This window comes from Micrasema longulum, unplaced genomic scaffold (assembly GCF_059751315.1).
Source record: "Micrasema longulum isolate JH-2025_06_02 unplaced genomic scaffold, ASM5975131v1 h1tg000853l, whole genome shotgun sequence".
In the NCBI taxonomy this organism is placed as follows: domain Eukaryota; kingdom Metazoa; phylum Arthropoda; class Insecta; order Trichoptera; family Brachycentridae; genus Micrasema; species Micrasema longulum.
Genome location: NW_028278045.1, coordinates 86,646 through 107,601, shown reverse-complemented (window position 1 = coordinate 107,601; position 20,956 = coordinate 86,646). Strand labels below are relative to the sequence as shown.

The 20,956-nt window shown below is 30.3% G+C and overlaps 2 protein-coding genes and 1 long non-coding RNA gene across 4 annotated transcripts; 1 reads left to right on the top strand and 2 right to left on the bottom strand.

Moving 5' to 3' along the window:
- The first annotated feature begins 1,243 nt into the window (after window positions 1-1,243).
- LOC148278617 (uncharacterized) lies at window positions 1,244-5,527 on the top strand. The gene is made up of 4 exons (XM_088231149.1): window positions 1,244-1,320; window positions 2,526-2,687; window positions 4,463-4,616; window positions 5,412-5,527. The coding sequence occupies exons 1-4, from the start codon at window positions 1,258-1,260 to the stop codon at window positions 5,525-5,527; spliced, it is 495 nt and encodes a 164-aa protein (XP_088087275.1). The 5' UTR covers window positions 1,244-1,257.
- A 1,107-nt stretch (window positions 5,528-6,634) lies between these two features.
- Window positions 6,635-9,695, bottom strand: LOC148278616 (uncharacterized). 2 transcript variants are annotated; one of them, XR_015823145.1, is made up of 4 exons: window positions 9,561-9,695; window positions 8,766-8,878; window positions 7,244-7,562; window positions 6,635-6,843 (listed from the first exon to the last, which is right to left on the bottom strand). It is a non-coding gene; the product is annotated as an uncharacterized LOC148278616 (long non-coding RNA). The 2 variants fall into 2 exon arrangements; XR_015823146.1 differs by having other exon boundaries at window positions 8,776-8,878.
- A 4,170-nt stretch (window positions 9,696-13,865) lies between these two features.
- On the bottom strand, window positions 13,866-20,734 carry LOC148278615 (uncharacterized). The gene is made up of 5 exons (XM_088231144.1): window positions 20,391-20,734; window positions 19,139-19,220; window positions 15,907-16,107; window positions 14,898-15,051; window positions 13,866-14,428 (listed from the first exon to the last, which is right to left on the bottom strand). The coding sequence occupies exons 1-5, from the start codon at window positions 20,426-20,428 to the stop codon at window positions 14,286-14,288; spliced, it is 618 nt and encodes a 205-aa protein (XP_088087270.1). The 5' UTR covers window positions 20,429-20,734; the 3' UTR covers window positions 13,866-14,285.
- Window positions 20,735-20,956: the final 222 nt, after the last annotated feature.

Here is a 20,956-nt window from a genome sequence, read left to right as displayed (position 1 = left end):
GACTTCAAAGTGAAGTGACCAAAATTACAAAAATAGTCCAGAAGAAAAGAATTACTAACTGTTTTCCAGGTAATTATTATTTTTTTACATTTTATACTCCTGTTGAAACTAACTCCACCACCAAATAGTTTATATTTTATTATAAATAATAATTATTTTTAGGTGTCTTTTTTCCAAAAACATTTACTCAATTTATCATAAACTTAATATGGTGTTAACATAAGTTGTGTGATTTTTTTTTGGATTTAAGAGAACGAGAGGACTAGGCAAAAAAAACTCATTAGTAAATAATGCATTCTCCTTCATTATTTTAAAACACATAAGTCAATAATTTCCAGCATTTTCGCCGTACACTGCGCAAATATCGCAAGCAGCTTTACTCCTTAGATTGTACGCGAACAGAAAGAGGTGCCAAAAATGCTTGCTTTTGTCTACTTGACATTCCATTTTGAAGGTTCGTAATCAATTAAAATAATATACATAACATAAAAGCAAACAGAATATCTTGTAGAGCAGAAAATTTTCTTTCGAATGACATATAACCTTTACCATTTTTGTTTACTTTTGGTGTTCATTTTTAAATTTGGAAAAAAACAGACACGACGTATGTTAACACCCGATAAATTTGCACAAAAGTTCACAAATTATGAAAAAATGCAATGATGAATATGAATGAACAGTGACACAATCAGGAATCACTGATGCCTCTGAAGTTTCTCTCATTTGTTAAAAAAATTGTATTGAATAGGTGTGTAGATTTTCAAATTTACTCTTATCAATATGTATCTTGTATAAGTTGGATTCGTTTCGATAGTTTACCCTGAAGATGGCTTCTGTAATAATAGCCAAAACGTTGGAATTAATCTAACTTACACGGGATCACCCAAAGATACATATTAATTTGTATTTAGTTGGTGCGCAAACAAATCGATCAATATTTATATAATCAGTTAAAAACTATAACCCGTCCTCTGACTGATGTTTATGAAAATTAAGGTTTTGAGTTGGTACTAGATGGAAAATTATTATCAAATGAAGAAAGAAACGGTTGTCAAAATTAAAAACAAAACTATAAGCACTTATCCTAATGGTTTTATATATTTATGGCATACTTAAGGACTCAGGATTTCAAAGTTAAGTGTCTTGTTTAAGTTTGAAATTGAAATAGTTATGTACGTTTTTAGGCAGTTGTATTATTACCCATTAATAAATTAATCATGTTATCTTTGTTTCAGAGAAATGACCGTACCTAAAGTTATGTTTTGTTGTTGCGGGTGTAAGTTGAAATCGGGCTGCCTAATTATTGCTTGGTTGGAAATAGTAAGTGTAATTATTGTGTATTATTTACTGTTGTGTGATTAATACAGTTCTGTGTGTGAAATACTAACAGAATCCTGGACGAGTGCTTTAGACTCGATGGCTACACTCATATAAAAATCCTGAGTAAGGAAAACAACTGAATATAAGTCCGCTTCGTAGGGTAGTGGTTGGCATGTTTGAGAAGGTTCCATTCCTGAGAAGGTCTACATTTAATATTGATAAAAAAGTGGTTCTACACAGCAATATTTCCTGAGCATAGAACCAAGCATAGAACCTGAGGTGTGAGGTTGATCACTGTACCTTTAACTAACATATGATCAATATGCTCTGCATTTGGTGTACCAATTCAGTGCCCTATACACCATTGGGTGTGGACAGGGAGATGATGATGATTTACTGTTGGATTAAACAATTTTCATAGTCCATAAATTGAAATATTTGGCATAACATTGATCATCATACCTCACATAACAAATTATTGAGACATTCTGTAACATATCTTGGGGTAGTTATGATAACTTATCATCACATCACATTCCCTTTCTGAACTTAATGGTCCATAGGGCACTGCATTGGTATACCAATCGCAGCGTACCTTGATCATTTTTGTTTCATGAAGGTAAGATGATCAGTCTCACACTCCAGGTACCTACCAGTTCAGGAACTATGAAATATTCTAGTGTGAAAACACCCTTTTGAATAAATATTTTATATCAACCAGGAATCGAACCCGAGACCTCTTGCATGGTAGGCAAACACACTGACCATTACACCACGAGGCCGACTACTATAACTAGGTAACTTCAAAATCAGCATTTTTGAGTTACCCATTAAAAACACATGTCTGTATATCTTCCTCCATGAATGCTACAAATACGTAAGTCGTGATTCATTCAAATCATATTATGATGATTTAAATGCATGACTTGTCTATTTGCAACATTCACAGAGGAGGCGAAAAAGATGTGTTTTTAGTGGTACTTACCTAACAAATGGTGATTTTGAAGTTACCTAGTTGCAGTAATTACCCTGCGATATGTGGTTTTCTTTGCACTATTATCTGCAAATGTGAATAAGTTGACAAGTCTCTGTGCCAGCAAATGTTTAAATAACTAAGGCTATCTTAAAGAATAAAATAATTTATTAAATAGAAGTAAGTAAAATAATATACCATTTTAAAGTACCCGCTCAAGTAAACCTTTCAGATTGGCTCCATTCTGCTTTTATTATTGTTTTGGGGGACAATGATGTTGACAACTACTAATGAAACTAATAATATAATGGACGATGGCACATTCGTAATCATTGTTATTATTCTATTAACTTTACACGCACAAGGAATTATCCTTCTCATTGGCGTCAATAGGGTAGGTAACATTTTGATAATTATATTTTATTTGAACAATCTACTTAGTTATTATATCTGAACGAATTATTACATTTCTCTTTTTTCCTATTTGTCTATCACTAGGCAAGCTTGAAACTTGACAAATTTTATGTATGAAATAATTTATATAAAATTTCACTCAATGAGAAAGTTCAGGGCTTTTTTTATTTGTTAATAGACTATTAAACTAAGGCAAAAAATATATAAATTATATATCGTGTTATCAGCGCCATGATTTTTTAATGTTTTGTATTTCTGAAAAAACTCCGCGTATGACCTCAAAGGTTCTTCTCTGTAAGTTTTTCTGATTGATTCATTTAAGGTAAGCAAACTGGATATCCTTCACAGCTCTCATAGCATTGGTTGGTTCATGGTTGAACCAGTGATGTCGTTCAAAGTAGTGCATTTTTATTAAAGTATTTATTATTAACAATATATTGAGTTTGTCCAAACTTATTTATTATTTATACCTTAGTTTATTATTTATATTAATATTTATTTTAATATTTATTAATATTTATTTTACATTTATTATTTATACCATACTTATTTATTATTCTGTTTTTCTTACATTTTCAAGAAACTTTGTGGTACAATTTAATGTTCTAATGTTTACCGCTCGCAAAAAGTCATTTTTGGTATCAAATTTCCCAAAGGGGTGCAGTTCCTCATGGTGGAAAACTAAATAAGTAGCTTCAAAAAGAGTCTTGTATTTTAAACCATCGGATATGATAGGTACGGTACCTAACCTAATCTATTTTTTTTTAAATTTAAATATGTATGTATATGTATAAACTATATATACGCATGTAAACATTATTCTCTACCTTCCATTATAAATACAAGAGTTACTAGATACTCCACCCTGAGGCTGCAAAAAAATAAAATAATAAATACAACCTTTGGTCAAAGAGGATTGGCCTACTACTCGGTTAAAGTATACAATCTACTTCCATTGTCCATAAGGACAATTAGTAAGTTCTCATAATATAAAATTGCTATTAAGAAATGGATAGTGGAGGTGGGTTGCACACAGATCGATGAACATCAAGCCAAATAGGTAAAAGGTGTGTACAGTTTATGAAATTTGTTCTATTGGTCTATATAAATTGGTTATGTTTTTTATGATTATTTTAGTTTTTTTATTGTTTATTATGTTGATAATAATAATTAATTACGTTTTTTTTGTTGTTATTTTTATGTTAACTTTGTTAAATTGATGGCTAATTTAAGGCATGTTTTACATTTTATAAAATGTTTCCCTCGGCACTGGACACCCCAGTAGGGGAACATTATTCTGTATAAAAAAAAGAATACAAACAATGTAAAAGTAAAAATATATAATATTTTCTTTACTAACATTGTAAAATTTGTGGAAATCTGTTATTGGTTCCGAGTTTATACCATATATCTGTTGTTTATTACAAATATGTATTTACAACTATTGGTTTCCAAAATAAATATATTATAAAATACGTGTATTTCTTTTTTTTATTCCCTTTCCACACCTAATGGTGCATAGGGTACTGCATTGGTACATCAATTGCATCGTATCTTGATCATTTTTGTAACATATAAATATATTTTTTTAAATTATTTTATCCATTCATTAATCAGAAAAAATAATAACGTATCCCTAACTAAAATAATCATAACTTACCATAGAGTTGTTTACAACTCTGTTTATACTTCGAGATAGGAATAATAATGTCAAAATTTGAATTATCTATTTTTTTCAATATTTATTTTTTACAGAAACACAAAAAATTCTTGAATATTAGCATCTGGATAAGAATAATTACATTTATCGTTTACGGTACTGAAGTTGTGGTGATCTCCATTTTCTTAATAACAAAGGGCCTGATTGCTGCTGGTATCGGAGAATTCTTGATTCGGGCACCATTTTTAGGTAAGAGTTGTTAAATAGATTTTGCCAATAGAAATTACTTGATTTAAGCAAGAGTTTTCTAAGATAGAAGCTCTTTTTGTAACAAAAAGACTCGAGATGTTCAATAAATTAAAAAAACTAAGCTTGTAACTGGTAGTTTTGAAGAGGCCCATATTCTAATACATTATTTCATTTGCTTTGCGTTTTGTTTGAAGTTTGAGACTTATTAAATTGGGCAGAATTTCAACTCTTATGTGTAATATGCAGAATACGCATTGGGCACTGTTGTAATAGTTCTCACCTGTTCAGAATCCATGTCCGGAACACTGCCATGTGCAAATGTCACCTTGAGGAGCAAGATTTAAACTATGTTTTTTTTTATGCACCACAAATTATTGTTCCCTGAGTTCCTATCCGACCTGTCTGATATCAACTTCCCATTCCCTACTTCCAACTCTCCTGTTCCCGCCCAATAAACATGTATTCAAAATTGTATATAAATATCTATTTATAAATAGTACTAAGTTGGTACTAAGTTCCATATGTATTAATATTAAATACTAACACACTAACTTGCATATAGTACGAACACATGTATATATTGAAATAAATAAATAAACATCTAAAACTCAACACTGGCTAGAAAACCCCGGTTGGGACGTGAAAAAGCCAAAAAACTAAGAAGCAGAAGAAGCATGTATGCCTCTTTAGTATGTAGTATCACCAATCTCTGTAATATCGGAAACTAAAATAAATGTAATGCTTAGCTGTTTAGATGTATTATTATTTTTCTTCCTATTATATTTTTTGTTTCAGGTTTAAGTCTTTATTTTGCAATTGTCACATTAAGTTTCCGCAATGAAATATTATCAGAACAGAATGTGGAATTAATTATTAATGAATTTAACACAAACACACAGATAGAAGAATAAATAAGTTAAGAGGTGATACCATTTTTTTATTGTTGACTTAAGTCTTTATTTCCAGGGAAATTGTACCTACTTTTTATGACTTCTCGATGGAAACCTTTTCAGAAATCATATTCAACTTGATGTTTATTTTTAATTATTGATTTCAAAGTAAAAATACTATAATTCATGCAAGATAAATTATTATTATTTTTAATAAATAAAATTTTCAATTTTATTTTATTTTTTGTATATACCTACATTTTTATCCACTCCTCGAAAAACAACGAAAAAAAAAATTCAATTTGTCATTTGAGTAAATTCAGCAGTGATATCACATTCTTAAATTATATCTACTAAAAAACCAGAAATGTGTTTTTCTTTTCCTTTTTCTTCTCTCATGAACAAGACCCATTTTGTCCTCATAATATGTAAAATTTCTGCTTACTATTTTAATTGAGGTTTTTATTTGCAAACCCGGCAAAATCCATCTTTCTTTATTTTGAGCAAACCATAAAAAACTGATACAATAATATGTAGCTTCAACTTTTTTTTTATATATAAAATTTTTGCTGTAACCTGATCATATTTTTTGTAACTTGTCATGAAATAATCATGATTATGTCGAGAAACAGAAGTGAAATAAATTTTGGAGATAGCCAACTTTGCAATACTCTGATGGCAGAGTGCATGGCTTTGCAATACTCTGATGGGTTTGTTGCAAACATGGGTTTGCAACAAACCCATTAATTTTAAAGTCATATTCTCACAAATATAGCCATATTTTGAACTGACCATGTTATAATTATTCAAAAAAATATTTTAAAAAATTCAAATCTCACTTTAAGATTTTGGATTTTGCTGGGTCTCCAAGTAATACCCTAACATCACGTTTTGTACATAATATATATTATATTGTTTTATCTGACTCAGAACTAACATGATGTGGTTATTCTTACTCCGACAAGCAGAACAATTTTGGCATTTCATGATGCAAGAAACTTTCCAAAATATTTCTTTATTATTAAATTTATTTTCAAGATTTTTTTGTTACCATGAATAAAGTTATTGTACCGTTTGGATTTTTGTTATGGTTTAGTATTTTAATTACTAGGAAATGAAATTCACATGTCTGACAACAATCACAGACAAATAATTTAATTTAATTAACACTTTCATGTACATATAATTGATAATAACTTACATAATATTAACTTTAAAATATTCTAGAATATAATATACACATCGATGAAGAGAGAACTTTCATGCATTATATTCATCCTCGGCCATTTTCTGTCTTCTGAAACTTGACACCACAACAACAAAATATAGGTTTATAACTGAAAAAAAATGATAATATTGAGTAAAATACTAAACATCATATGAGCCCATTGTGAGTTAAGTGAACCAACTGACAACGGTCAAGCTTTTGTAGAACTGAACTTCTATTGATCCATTGATGTACAAACTCTCAAAACTTTTGTCATTGCCTAGAAAAATAAAATCGGGTTGTGGTCCCGTGGCTAGTGTTGCGGACTCACGGATCAGAGGGGTCTCTACCCCAACTTGATTTCCATTTTCTAATATCAGCGTTATACAACTCTTTGAAAAAGGCCACCAAAATTTAAATATTTGGGTAAATTATAAAAACGCAAATATTTTTTTTTTAAAAATAAATATTGATATGATATAGTATTGATTTGTAAAGTAACAGTAACAATATTACAACGTGAAACATACCTATCGCCAGAATTCCAAAAAACAATATCGTAACTGCCATGTCCGTTGATCCTTCATAAATCAAGAGACCAGTTTGACCAAGTAACACAGCTCCGTAAATCAAAATTATAATGGTAGTAATGACTATCCAAGCTTTTACGAAGTTAATATACTTCTGGTAAATGCTGATTAGAAGAAGGATACCGAGAGTGAGATGTGTCAGCCCGAAAACAATATAAGTATCGATAATTCCCGTCTGTGGTTGCGTTTCTTGACTTGCATCTTCATTCTCCAAAATTACAGAAACTATTGAAGCCAGAAATATTAAAATCCCTCCTCCCTATAAAAAAACATATTTTTATGATTTGCTACTCGCTTTTTTGTCAGTTTTTTAGTTTAGTAATAATCTGACTTACTAGAACAGTGTGTACGAGACAGGATGTTATTTTTTTATATTTTTTTATTATTTTTTTATTTATAAATCATGTAACACAAAGTATTTTACAAGTATAATATGTTGAATTACATTCCCAGGAGTTACAACAACTCAATTCGGAACATAAATAATATTACCATTTAAAAAAGAACACATATTGAGAACAACAAAGAATCAAAGAAAGTTTAGCACCTTTATAACTAAATATAGCACAACAATATATACGCCTAAAAACCTTTTCTTACACAAGCAGAATAAATATATAAAAAAAAACGCTTTTAAGAATAGAAAAAAGTAGTGAATCTACTAAGGGAGATAAGGTCATTAACATCACATGCCATGCAGATGATGCAGCCATAGTGATGATGAGAACATATCCATCTCACTTAGTAAACATCTGGATGCCTAGAAATGTTGTATAGTACAATCAACACATGATTATTGGAAACATAATTCGGATATACAAAACGTGTGTCAGACCGATCATGGTGTATACAATAGAGGCGAGGAAAGATAGAAGAGAAAATAAAAAATACAAAAAACCAAGTAGAAAAACTAAATAGAAAAACTAAATAGTAAAACCAAATAACTACTCAGAACGTCAGAGATGAAAGTATTGAAGGCAATTGTAGGGAAACCCCAAAGATTTATTTCTTTTCACTGGATTTTAGGCAATGCAAAAATAATATTTTAAAAACGTATTCCAATCAGTTCACCCCTGTAACTAAGAAGAGCTTCGCAATTGCGCCGCAAGCCGTAGTTTGATATTTACAAAAAAGAATGTTTGTATTTGAATATTCATTGTTTTAAGCTGTGTTGATCACTCGTTCACCAATGAAAAGTTACACAATCCTTTTTACAATGTTTTTCTGAAAGATTTTTACTCCCTTTCATGACACAAGCAGGGATTTTGGTTTGGATTCCAAACGTGACGCCTGGCTAGCGGTCAAAGAACGACTAAATACATTGGGCATGAGTTAAGTGTCATCATTTTTAAGGCGCTCAGTCCATGTCTATGCGTATTAATATTGCAATGCTTCCTGTATACACATTTACCTATTTACACTATAAAATACTTATTTACATAGATAAAATAATATGTTTTACTATTTCCAACCAGCTAATTATGAAAGTTCCTTTTTCTAATGGAAAGCCGCAGCAGCACTCTTTTACTTTTGGAAAATTCATCTGCATAATTTTCTCCATTTTGATTATACTATCTGAAAAAATAAATTAGGCAATTCAATACATAACACATTTAGATACTGGGCATTTTTCTAACAAAGAACAATTTTGGAGTCAGTAAATATTGTTGGTTGGTTGCTTCTTAGCAACAAACAGCCTGTATTTTTTTAGCCTAGTGTAACTTTTTAATTTTTTAGGTTATCAGTTTACAAAACTACTTATAAATTGTTCAGCAGTTTGTGTTGATAAATATGAATATTATTATATTCCTTGTGAAAATATAGTTTGAATCACGCTAAGTTTGTATCATAATCCCATTATTTGATGAGTTTTGTTTATTGTTTATTATTAGAATAGATTCAAAATAAATCAAATAAAAAGAAAAACCCGCTCAACCGCGGAACTGGCTTGTTAGCAGTTGTAATTAAATAAAATTATACACGCAACCTTCTTCATTAATTTAACTACCTAGTTTCAGAATTGTTTGCGACAATAACTTTAAGAATATAGCTTGAGAATAGCTAGTAGAAAAACCCACATATTTCAACAACGTATTTTAAATTCTACTTGTAAAAATTTATTACAGAACCATAAATTTCCCTGATTTGATTTTTTTTTAAATAACAGCTTCTTCTTCACTACTTTTTTACATCATCAATCTTATTCAAAATAATAAACTTTATAAAATATAACTTGAAATACTTAGTATTTACTTACATTTCGTGAAGTATTAGTCACAGAAGCAATATTATGAACGGAGAAAATTCTTGCTACAGAGTACAGATACAAACATAGATGCCAAAATTTACTTTCCTATACACTTTTGATAAAGACTGATCGATAAACATGATGATTCACACATTGTTTATGTCAGAAATGATTAGATAAAGGTATTTATTATTTTTATGCGGTGATAAGGCAGTGAAAAAAACATATTTCTTTATTATTTATAAAAACGTGATAATTAGTAACTACATCACGAGTTCTTGCTAATCAACAATTAAAATACAGCATTGTTGTGTTGTGATAGATTTCCAGTTTCCGGGAAACCAACCACAAGTTGGTCCTGAGACAACACACTGACAACAAATGGAGGAATTTCAAAATTACAAAACTTTGACAAACCAATACATAAAAATAAAAAAACTACCGAACTGCCTCATTCATAGATTATGCGTAGGTCAAGCAGAGGACTTGCGCTGCATTTAAACAACTTGGATATTGTATACTACGGTAACATTTTATTTGTATGGAAAATTACACTATAAATATTACAATAAAACCACAGTCCATAGAATGTATAAAGATTTTATTCTAGAATGAGTATAAAAAATATTATTAGTAATACAAAACTACACTCAGATGCAATACAAGGCAGAAGTCAAAATCTATTCAAATTAATACATAATATTAATTTGTTATCCCTAGATGTAAATAAACAGGTATACATTAATATCATAAGTAAATCAACCTATAAGTTTGGTTTTGACAAAAAAATGCTTAAAATATTTATCAGATACATATAAAAAATGTTTTAAACCAGTATTCAAATTATTATAAAACTCCTGTATATATAAATTTTAATAATTGAATATGTAGCAGAAAACTGATTTCAAAACTTATCTAATCTATTTTAGCTGTAATACTAAATAAAATCATAATCTAATGAAGGATTCAAACTTATACGAATGCATAATTGATAAAGGAACTAAAATAAATAAAGTAGGGTCAAGGTGCAGACAGTCGCTCGAATGAACCACTTTCTTAGCTTTCGTGCTAGAACCATTACAAAATTACAGCCCTCCAAAAAAAGGGAGATCCTCTGTCGGCACCCTGAGCCATCCAGAATTATTATTATAAATAAACTGGTTTAAAACGCTAAGGCTATGTATTATAAAGTTAAAATTAATAATACTTTTTTGCTTATATTTTATTTTGTTTTCTAGTATTATTAATTTGATAATTATTGTCTTTTTTTTATTCGTGTGACAATTTTTATAAAACTTAATTATCAATGGTGGATTAAAAAAAAAACATGTATTTTTTTACTTTCTTAATTACATAAATGTCAATGATAATAGATACCCGTAAGTTACCTTCAAACACAGTAACTTTTCTCAGAGGTTTAACTCCAGAATCCAACAGAATATTTAAAAATAAATATAATTTGGCTTCGACATATCTAATTGCAGCAATTTCTTAAGATTGCTACAATTTTTGCTATTGTCTGGAAAAGTTACCTCGTTTGATGGTATGTACATAATATTATGTATATTTTCATAAAAAAACAATAAAATGTTTATTTTGGGAGTGTTTTTCTTAAACATAAGTCTTTGTAAATATTCACTACCTATCTATGTAAGTGATGAAAAAAAATAAAACTTTTATTTTGGTAAGTATAACTAATTCCTATATATAAAAAGGTAATTAATCTAAATGTTTTATTATAACCTAAATCTAGGAGATTTATTTTTGACAATCGATACTATTGTAAATATTATATCGGTATAAAATTCAAATTAAACATGAAAAGAGATGATAGTATTTGTCTTTGGAAAAAGTCAGTTCTGCAAAATATTAGCTATCTATAAGCCTTCACACATACAGTAAATTCATATTTCTTATAAAACATTAAATTCTGGAAAGAGGTTTGAAGTTTAATTTAGAAATAAAATAAGGACATCGTAATATTGTTATCAGATTGTTTTTTCACATTCAACTCAATCAATTTTGCCTGCACAATCAATTGAAAACATTTTTTTTAATTACTGGGATATCTACTTTGGTATAATTATTTTTAAATACATACTTTATCATATGAACCAATATAAAACTGATCACTGGAATTCCACGAGTGGATTGAAATATCTCCGGTCTTTAAATTAAGTACCTTTATGGATTTTATTAAATAAAATTTAATTTTTTAAATGGCAGACGTTTTGACAATCAAAAATAGAAAATTTCTTTTTTTATATCTAGCTCTGAATAAAAACTAAAGGAAACGTATAGAGTTCCACAGTGAGTAGGAATTGTTGCGGCAAATTATTGACATGTCTGCCGCAAGGGGTACTGATTGTTGACCATTTTGATTGCGTGTTGAATTTGTAACATTTCTAAGGAGATTTTAGATAAAGCATAGTAAGTTGACATTGAAAAGTACAAATTCACTTATTCCTTTGAAATACCCATTATTTTACGCTCCGAATTTTCGCCGCTAAGTCTTTTTAAAAATACAATATATAAAAAATGGTTAAGTATAGTAGAGAAGTTCGAAGAAACCATCTTCAAAAAATAATTGAAAGTATATCCGGACGTTATTAAAAAAATAAATAGAAACAATGAAGGATTCCGAAATCGATATGTCTATTTACCCTGTTTAAATAAATCTGTTTACTGAACATGTATCCTATATTTTACTTATGTTACCTATTGCTGGATGATAAAACTGAATGTTTTTTAACTTTTTGAACACGCAACCCCTCAGCAGTAGAAAAACAGCCGGCGACCCTCCAACCCCAGAATCAACTTTAGCTTCCCTCGGGGGGTTGGTGAGTCACAAGCGACGCTAAAATTAAATAAAATAAGGGTCCTGAGGGGGAACGGTAGCACTAGATCTTTAAACATGAGAAATATAGTAGAAACATAGCTGTCGACCCCCTTCCCCCCACCCCCTCAAGGAAGGCAATTTTTCATCCCTTACTTTTTAATTTCGCTTTGCTTGTGCCGGCAACCACCCCAAGCAAGGTTTCACGACCCCCAGATCTGACAGGCTTTTGCCGAATTTTAAGGTCTAGATGGGTGTGCGGCCAGCATTGTTCTGTGACAGCCATTTTAATGATAATGAATTTACCGATTAATTTTTCAGAACCTCCCGCTTTTCACCTAAGGCAGGCATTTTTTGCAAAAATCAGGTTTTTTAGGCACCCTCTACAGGTATAACTTCATTTTGAAATGGTAACCCTACCCTAGGGGGACCCACAGATTGAAAGAGACTGATATAGCTGATATAAAATAAATAAAAGCTTCTGTTTTCTATTTATCAAAAATAAACAGAAGATTTTACACATATCCCAAGCAAAAAAGACAGGGATTAAAATAATAATCTACGTTTGCCTCTTACTGCATACTGTGTTGCCACTTATGGCACTCTATACCTAAAGTTTAATTTATGGCTGTTTAACTTAACCGAGATAACTACATTACAAAGTTTGATAAATTTGAGTGATGAGTTTATAATGGAAGTTCGACTATATTGTGTCAGTAATAAGTTTTTTCAGGTAAAAAATAATCACTTTGTCACCAATATATATAGTTTATAATGACCTTAAGAATGATGCTATACAATATTCTTTGCTCAACTTAATTACAAAGCCAGTTTTACATAAAAACTTAAAAAAGTCTAATTGAATCATCACTATTGGAAGGCAAATTGGTTACTCATCAACAACAAATAAAATTTCAAGTTTTAGTGCTGTGATTGAAAAAGAACCCAAATATTTAAGTAAAATACAATCTATACATGTATACGTAGAATGGAACAAAATATTAAGGTACTTTTTATATCAGTAAAATAATTATTAACATTGGTGTTTGTAAAAATAGTGTCTTATCCATTAGTTATATTTAAAAAGTATACTGTTACGGTTCAATACTTTTGCTTGTTTTAAATAAATTGAGATCTATTAATATATAAGGTAACCAAACACATTTCAGAGGTTTATGAATTTTATCATTTTAAAATCCCACGGAAGATATTATATTTAAGAATTCTATCGGCGTAATTCGTAGATTAGAACATGTTCACTCAAACATTAACATTTACTTAGCCAATTCAATTTGCACTCATTTTATTTTACTTTGAGAAAACAACAGCGTCAAATGATGTTTAATCTTTAGATTCTGCTAAAAAAATGCTCAACTGCTAGATAGTGCGTGCAGTGACCAAACATTATGTTTGAAGGTGTTTCTAGATATTTTCAACTCAAAATATGAAGCCTCGATGATCATAACCTCAATATTTAATTTTTGTGAACATATTTTAATTGTTGATTAAACTAACTGGTCTAAGAAGTATAAACGTTTTTTTTTAAACTAAAAATCTGGGGTTTCTTAGGTAATAAAATTTGATAGAATCTAACCCACATTAATAAACGTTTCAGACCTTACTTCAATATAATCAACGGATGGAAGAAATGAAATATGAATCTTCAAACATAAGCGGAATAGTGAATGTTAGAGTAGAACACATTTCGGAAGAATCGCGGTGGCATACACTAGTGAATGTTCTCCATCTTTGTTGTAATAAACATACTTCAAAATGTATTGACTCATGATGTAAATATGTAAATTTTGAAATGATAAAACCCAAGATTGAGACAAAATTTCTTGATTACCCAATATCCCTTTACATGGGCATAAGTTGTCAGTCGATAAAATCAGGTATTAAAAAATGGCATCTCCTTCGCGTCGAATTGCAGCCAATTTTGCACTGCGTGGAATGGTAACATTTGTGCAGAGCATCACACTGTCATGTATCATCTCACGGCGATAGTCAGCAACAATGGTAATTATGTAATAAATGATAGCTGAAAAATGAAACAACAAGTATTATAACAACAAATAACAAGTTTCGTAAATCATTATTGATTTAGTATAGAATCACATTTATTTTTAAAATCTTAATCTTCGAATAGTGCCCTTCCATGGTGGAGTTTGGCTGATCATGGCAATTTTATTGTAACCGCAGTCACTCTCAATAATAAGGGGCTACGGTGGAACCACTCTTAAGTTTTTAAGTCAGGAGATACATCTTTAAACAGAGCATCTTCCTCCCAACTTTTTGTAATTGTACTTTCCGCATAAAATATCTGAACTTAAGTTTTAAAATATACTAGGAACAATTCCGCTGATTTGCCCATTGGAATAAAAGCGGTTAAATAATATTATAACATCTAAGATTATTTTAATACTTAAATTAAATAATATAGTCGACAATCTTCAAATAAAAATCTTAAAAAACATGAAGAAGACGACATTATTAAAAGACAATCTTACCATTTACTAATGTAGTAATTCCCAGGAACAATAATCCCATGTGGATATTTTTGGCAATCAGCAAATATATAGCTTTGGTTAGGAAACATATTGTGAAACTGATTATTTGAAAAATTGTGGAAATTATCCAAAGCTGGAGAAATATGGGGCTTTTCTAAAAAAAATATTTAATGCTTAAGTATATAATACAAATTATATCACTTTTTGCTGCACCATCACCACTAATATAATTGTAAAATAATGTTATTACTACCAAGTAGGTACTAAAATTACCATTGATTTCCCTTAAGAGTGTAACCCTTAGATTTCACCAGATAAAACTCAGCAAGTTAAATCTTAAACTATAGTGTAAAATGGACAGCTTGATACCTTATTAAATTGAAAGTAGTAAATATATTATTTTTTATATCATTAAGAGTTACATTGTATTTATTTAATTAAAACTTTTGAACAAAGTATTGGGTGTTAACAAAAGTTGTGTCCGTTTTTATTTCAAATTTAAAAATGAGCACCAAAACTAAAACAAAATGGTAAAGGTTATACGTCATTTGAGAGAAAATTTTTTGCTCTAGAAGATATTGTGTTTGCTTTTACATTAAACATATTAATTTATTTGATTACAAGCCTCATTCAAGTGGACGAAAGTGAGCATTTTCAACACCCCTTCTGTTCGCATTCAATCGAGGAAATAAAACTGTCAAATCTGCTCGCAATCTTTCCGCAGTGTACAATTAAGATGCTATGAATTGTTGACTAATTTGTGGTATAATAATGAATGAGAATACATTAGTGACTAATTCACAACTTATGTTAATACCTAATTTCTCCCAACAAATATGTTAAGATTTACAGCCAACAATAAGTGAATCTAAATGGGGAGGACAGTATAGAAAATAGGTATAGAGGTGAATTATACAATTTAAAATACAAATAATAGCAAGTACATATTATATCAACCATAAGAACCAAAGATTGTATATAAGTAATTAATAGAAATAAAAATATTTACCCCTAAATTGGCAATCAGGAGAATGCAGCCGAAAAACAAAGGTACAAATCCAGCAAGTAAAAATGCGGTGTACTGCGCCGTGATGGGTTGAACAACCGGGAACTCTGTCAACTCAAAAGTAAACCTCGGTTCCTTGAACTCTGGTGGCTCAGTATTATTCAAAACTATTTGCCAGTAAAACACATCGATACATCCTATAATCTAAGAATAATACAAACATTATTAATATCATTATACAAAGCAGTCAATGATAAGTCATAAGACTTCTATATACACTATTATAAGTATCTCTGTTGAAATTTCTATATGTAATGGGGGTCAATGATTGTCATCTCAAAGTTGAAATTAGGGTGATTATAAGTATATCATTGTTCATGTGACAAAAAAAATCTATTCACAACTGTATTAAAAAAATATATGCAATAAATGAACTTTCTCGAGATTTAAAACTGAACCTAAAATTTGTTTATCAAAAATACTTCTCAAAAAAATATATCTTCGATTCACAATGCTAGTTCTTGTATTGTACTTAAAATACATATAGCAACTGATTAGAGCCGGGCTACCACAGGTTCAGTAGACACAAAGATCCAGACACTTCCATACAGGGGACTGGAGAATAATATTACTATTGTTATATTATTGTGGATAATTTATACAGTGCCATTTTTGTAAAAATCACTTCAAGCGTGATGGATGGATAGTTGGGATTCTAGTTTCTCGTTTCCAATTATAATTTAATTTGATAACAGATAGAAGCTAGATTACATCATGTCTTTCAGCTGCAGAGCGCATGGACGGTATGAAGCTGAGCTCCAATTTACATTATTTAAAAATTGAATTTGCTTTTTCTGATTATTTTTCAAAATCGTTTACAAATAAGAGCTGAATTACAACATATCTTGCAGCTACAGAATGCATAGACAGTTGGAATTCTTAATCCAATTTATGAATTATAAGTTTTAAATAATTAAATAATTTGAGAGTTTATGACAATGATTTAACTAAAAAATATACATTGAGCGAGTAGTAAGTTAGTATAGTGTTCATGATAAAAATTAAACAATAAACAAACAAATAAATAAATAAAGCACTGTTTACACACATTATAGTGTTCACAAGATGGAAGCGGCTAACGATGTCCGAGGGGTCGCCCATATTAATTTACAAACATGTATATTCCCTTCACTTTTTAGTAAGTGACGGGGCGCTATTATGGACTAACATTTAAAAATATATATAAATAGGGTAGAAAAGGGGGATTCCTGAAAATGTAAGCAAGTAAAAACAACTTGATTATTCAAAATGACTATGAAAATCTATTCCCCATGCGTAATATTTTTAATACACAAAATACGATACATTATCGCTTGGTAACAGAACTACAAAACACTGATATCCCAAACATATGAAACGCGCCAAAAAAGTCAAAGGACTTTTCACAGAAAAGAGGAAATCAAATAGTCGAACTTGGTTATTACGAGGAAGATGGGACTGATTGAATTTGCTCGTTATAAACGTTACTGGTTACACCAGAGAAATGTTTTTTTTTTATACAATCGCTATTGCACATTGTCACTAAGTAAACAAGTGAATATGGTACATTGAGGGAAAATCCTGCGTTTTTTCGGGTACAAAACCATTGGAGCAATGCGTCATCAACATTAGTACGATCGCACTTTCTAAATTTTTTGGTGTCCGTGATATTCTTTTCAAATGCAGACAAATAAATATCCTTATTTTTCCACAATGTTGACACTGTGGATGAAGATAGAAAAAAATTTGTACACAATTCCACATTTTTTGCGCCACGTTCGATTTCACAAATAATTGCCACTTTTTCACGAATTAAAAGAGACACTTCCTCTTGTTAGTAGACATGTTTATAATTCAGGGGTTAAGTTTTGACTGATCTGGTCTAGAACTCATTTGACATCACCCACTTGTAATGTTTATTGTGTATTGAAATAAGCATAGAACATAAAAAATCCCATAAAAACCACCAAAACAAGCATGTCATTCATAAACTACAAAAGCAGCTGTAAATTGTAGCAATGTGCCGAACCGGCACTTACTAAGTTCACAAAGCTTGGATTTTTAAAAAACCATGTGTGTTAATTTTTAATATTGTCGGCAAAAAATCCTATTAGATACTTAGACACTTACATAGTTATCATAAACATAATCGGATCCCAACGCCCTGCGGTATTTATCCTTTACGTTAGCCGACCGTTTGGATTTTATCACTTAGGTTTTTAATTCGAGAATGATGTTTTTAACTATTAAAGATTTTTTGTGTAATTTTTGACAATATTTTTGTTCAGTATGTCCGAGAAGTAGCTCGTTATAACAGTGAATAATTTTATGGAGAAAACCATGAACTAAAATGTCAACTAATGTTTCCTCGTTACATCTGAGATCTCGCTTTTTCCGTGATCGTTATAACCGAGTTCGACTGTATGTATGGGGAGAGGACTAAGGTGCAGATACTTCCATGCAAATTAAAACTGCCCGATGAAAGGAAAAAATGTGAAATTAATAAATATTCTAAATTTGATGCGTAAATTTTTTTTTTTTCGTCCAGAAACAGCGTTATTTGTTTATTATTTCTTATATTTAATTATTTAAAAAGGACTTTATTTTTTTTTTGTTTTGTTGATATTTTTTTTTTATATTAGATATTACTATAATATCCCGGCACAAAAACTGCGTTTGTGGTTTGGTGGAAATTTAAGTGTAATAAAAAAAATTGTAACATAAACTTGTGCATGTGAAAATTTTTCAATAAATAATTTTTAAAAGACAGTTAGATCTGGCACTGCAACAGATTAAACTGTTTGAAAATTACATTTTGAAAGAATTTAGTACTAAACTTCGTTAGCTTCAGGGGTCCAATATTCTTTTAAGTACTGAACAAATGGACGTCTCTATTGAAAGCGGGCTTGACGATGCAGTACATTGAGTCGAAAATTGTATTGAGGATAGTGCTATTGATCTCTTAACAGGGAAGCACGCTAAAAGGCATGTTATCTATTTCAGAATACATGTCCCTTACACGAGTATCGTATGTGAAACGCATTTCTGATAGCTCTTTTGAATCACTCGCACGGTTGCAAATTCACAGATAAAGCGATAAATGCGAATGGACTACAGAAAAATACATTTCTCAAAGCAATGAGACGGAAAGCATTCTCTGGAATATGAACAGTATTTAAATGCAATGAGTACTTACAATTTGCAGAAGAGCAATAAAATAAGTCTTATTTTTCAGATTTGGTTTGATGTACAAGGTATCCTTGATTTGGCATATCACCCTAAAATAAAAGTTACATACTTATTAGGTATAAAACAGGGAGACATTAAAAAACGGGGAAAACTTAGTTGGATGCATATCTTAATGTATATGGTTACTTTTTTTAAATATATTCTATGTCCACCTTGTGGTGTAGTGGTTAGCGCATTTGGCTACCGCAGATGTGGTTTCAAGTTCAATTCACGGCGTTTAACACGAAAGTTATTTTTCACAACAATATTTCATGTTATTGATTTTAAATATTAAATTATTTATATCATTATTTATATTTAACATCTATTATGTTATAATTTCTAATGATCATTTTATTTCATAATAAAATCTAAAATATGAAAACATTTAAAAAATAACTATGATATATTTTCTCTTGTTAATTGTTGAACATTTTCATCGGAACGAGATCTCCTAGTAAATGAAACAAAAAATATGAAAAAAAATGTCATACCATAAAATAAATTGATCACCTGCTTAAGCATATTCTAATATAATTGAGCGTGTTCTGAATAAGGAAATCGAGTGGAGATGAGTCCCCCGCGTAGGTTGACCATTCGCCTGCCATGCTTGAGGGCATGGGTTCAATTCCTGGGAAGGTCGGCATGAAATATTGATTAAAAATTCTACATTGCGATATTTCATGTTCCTGGACTGGCGCTTGAAGCTTAAGGCTGATCACCTTACCTTCATGTAATGGATGATCAATATACGCTGCATTTAATATGCCAATGCACCACCCATTACATCATCAGACAGGGTGCGAACAAAGGCATGATAATGATGATGAACATTTGTGCAAAAAATATTGTGTCGGTTTGTTCTGTTGTTACCACCGTTAAAATCTCTGCCATTTCCATTGAAATATACCTAAATGGCCATTTCTACCGAAATGGAAAAACAAGTCAATGTAAATTGTAATGCTTATTCCCGGAACTTTTTGATTATTCATCCGCGTCGCAAACCGGCGATGAATGTGAGAAAATAAAATTCAACACTAAACACGCTCATATTTCCTTTAAATAAGCACCGCGCTGTTTGTAATTGTAATAAAAATATACTTCGAGCAAATTGCGACATTATATTTCATGGCATATTTATAATAACTGTATTTTAAAATAGCATAATGACAATTTGAAGACTATATTATAGGTAGGAATTAAATACAAATTGTACAAACCACTTGAACTTTTGTAAAGAAGTCCTGTTGTGTACCATTTTTGGAATCTCAACACGGCAAACTGTAGGAGAAAATACGACACAAAAAAGTTTGAACTATAAGTTTGCAACAAGTAAATTTATTATTTAATACACGGTATTAACTCCGGATTAATACGAAAAACAGAAATACAAAAGACGCGAGAAATTAAAATTATTTTTTGTTATTTGTTATCAATATTCGTAGTTTCGTACTAGATAATCTGCGTTTATAAGTTTATTTGGTTTATACTACTTATATAGACAACAACACGCCATAGATACAAAATAATACCAATTTGGAATTTACAAATTTCTATTATTTACATAGTGTGACCACAGACAAAAGATATATTGAAAATGCCAAGTTGAATATGTGAAGGGAGTCCAGCAACCAGCGTTGCCAGACCCGATCAAGCGAAAAAAGGTAGATTCATTTCGGTAGATTCTGGAGAGGGGGTAGAAGGGGAGGAGGGGGGCAAAAATAAATTTGACAGTTGTGCGAAATTAAAGCGACGCTTGGTAAATAAACAATTGAAAACCAAAAGG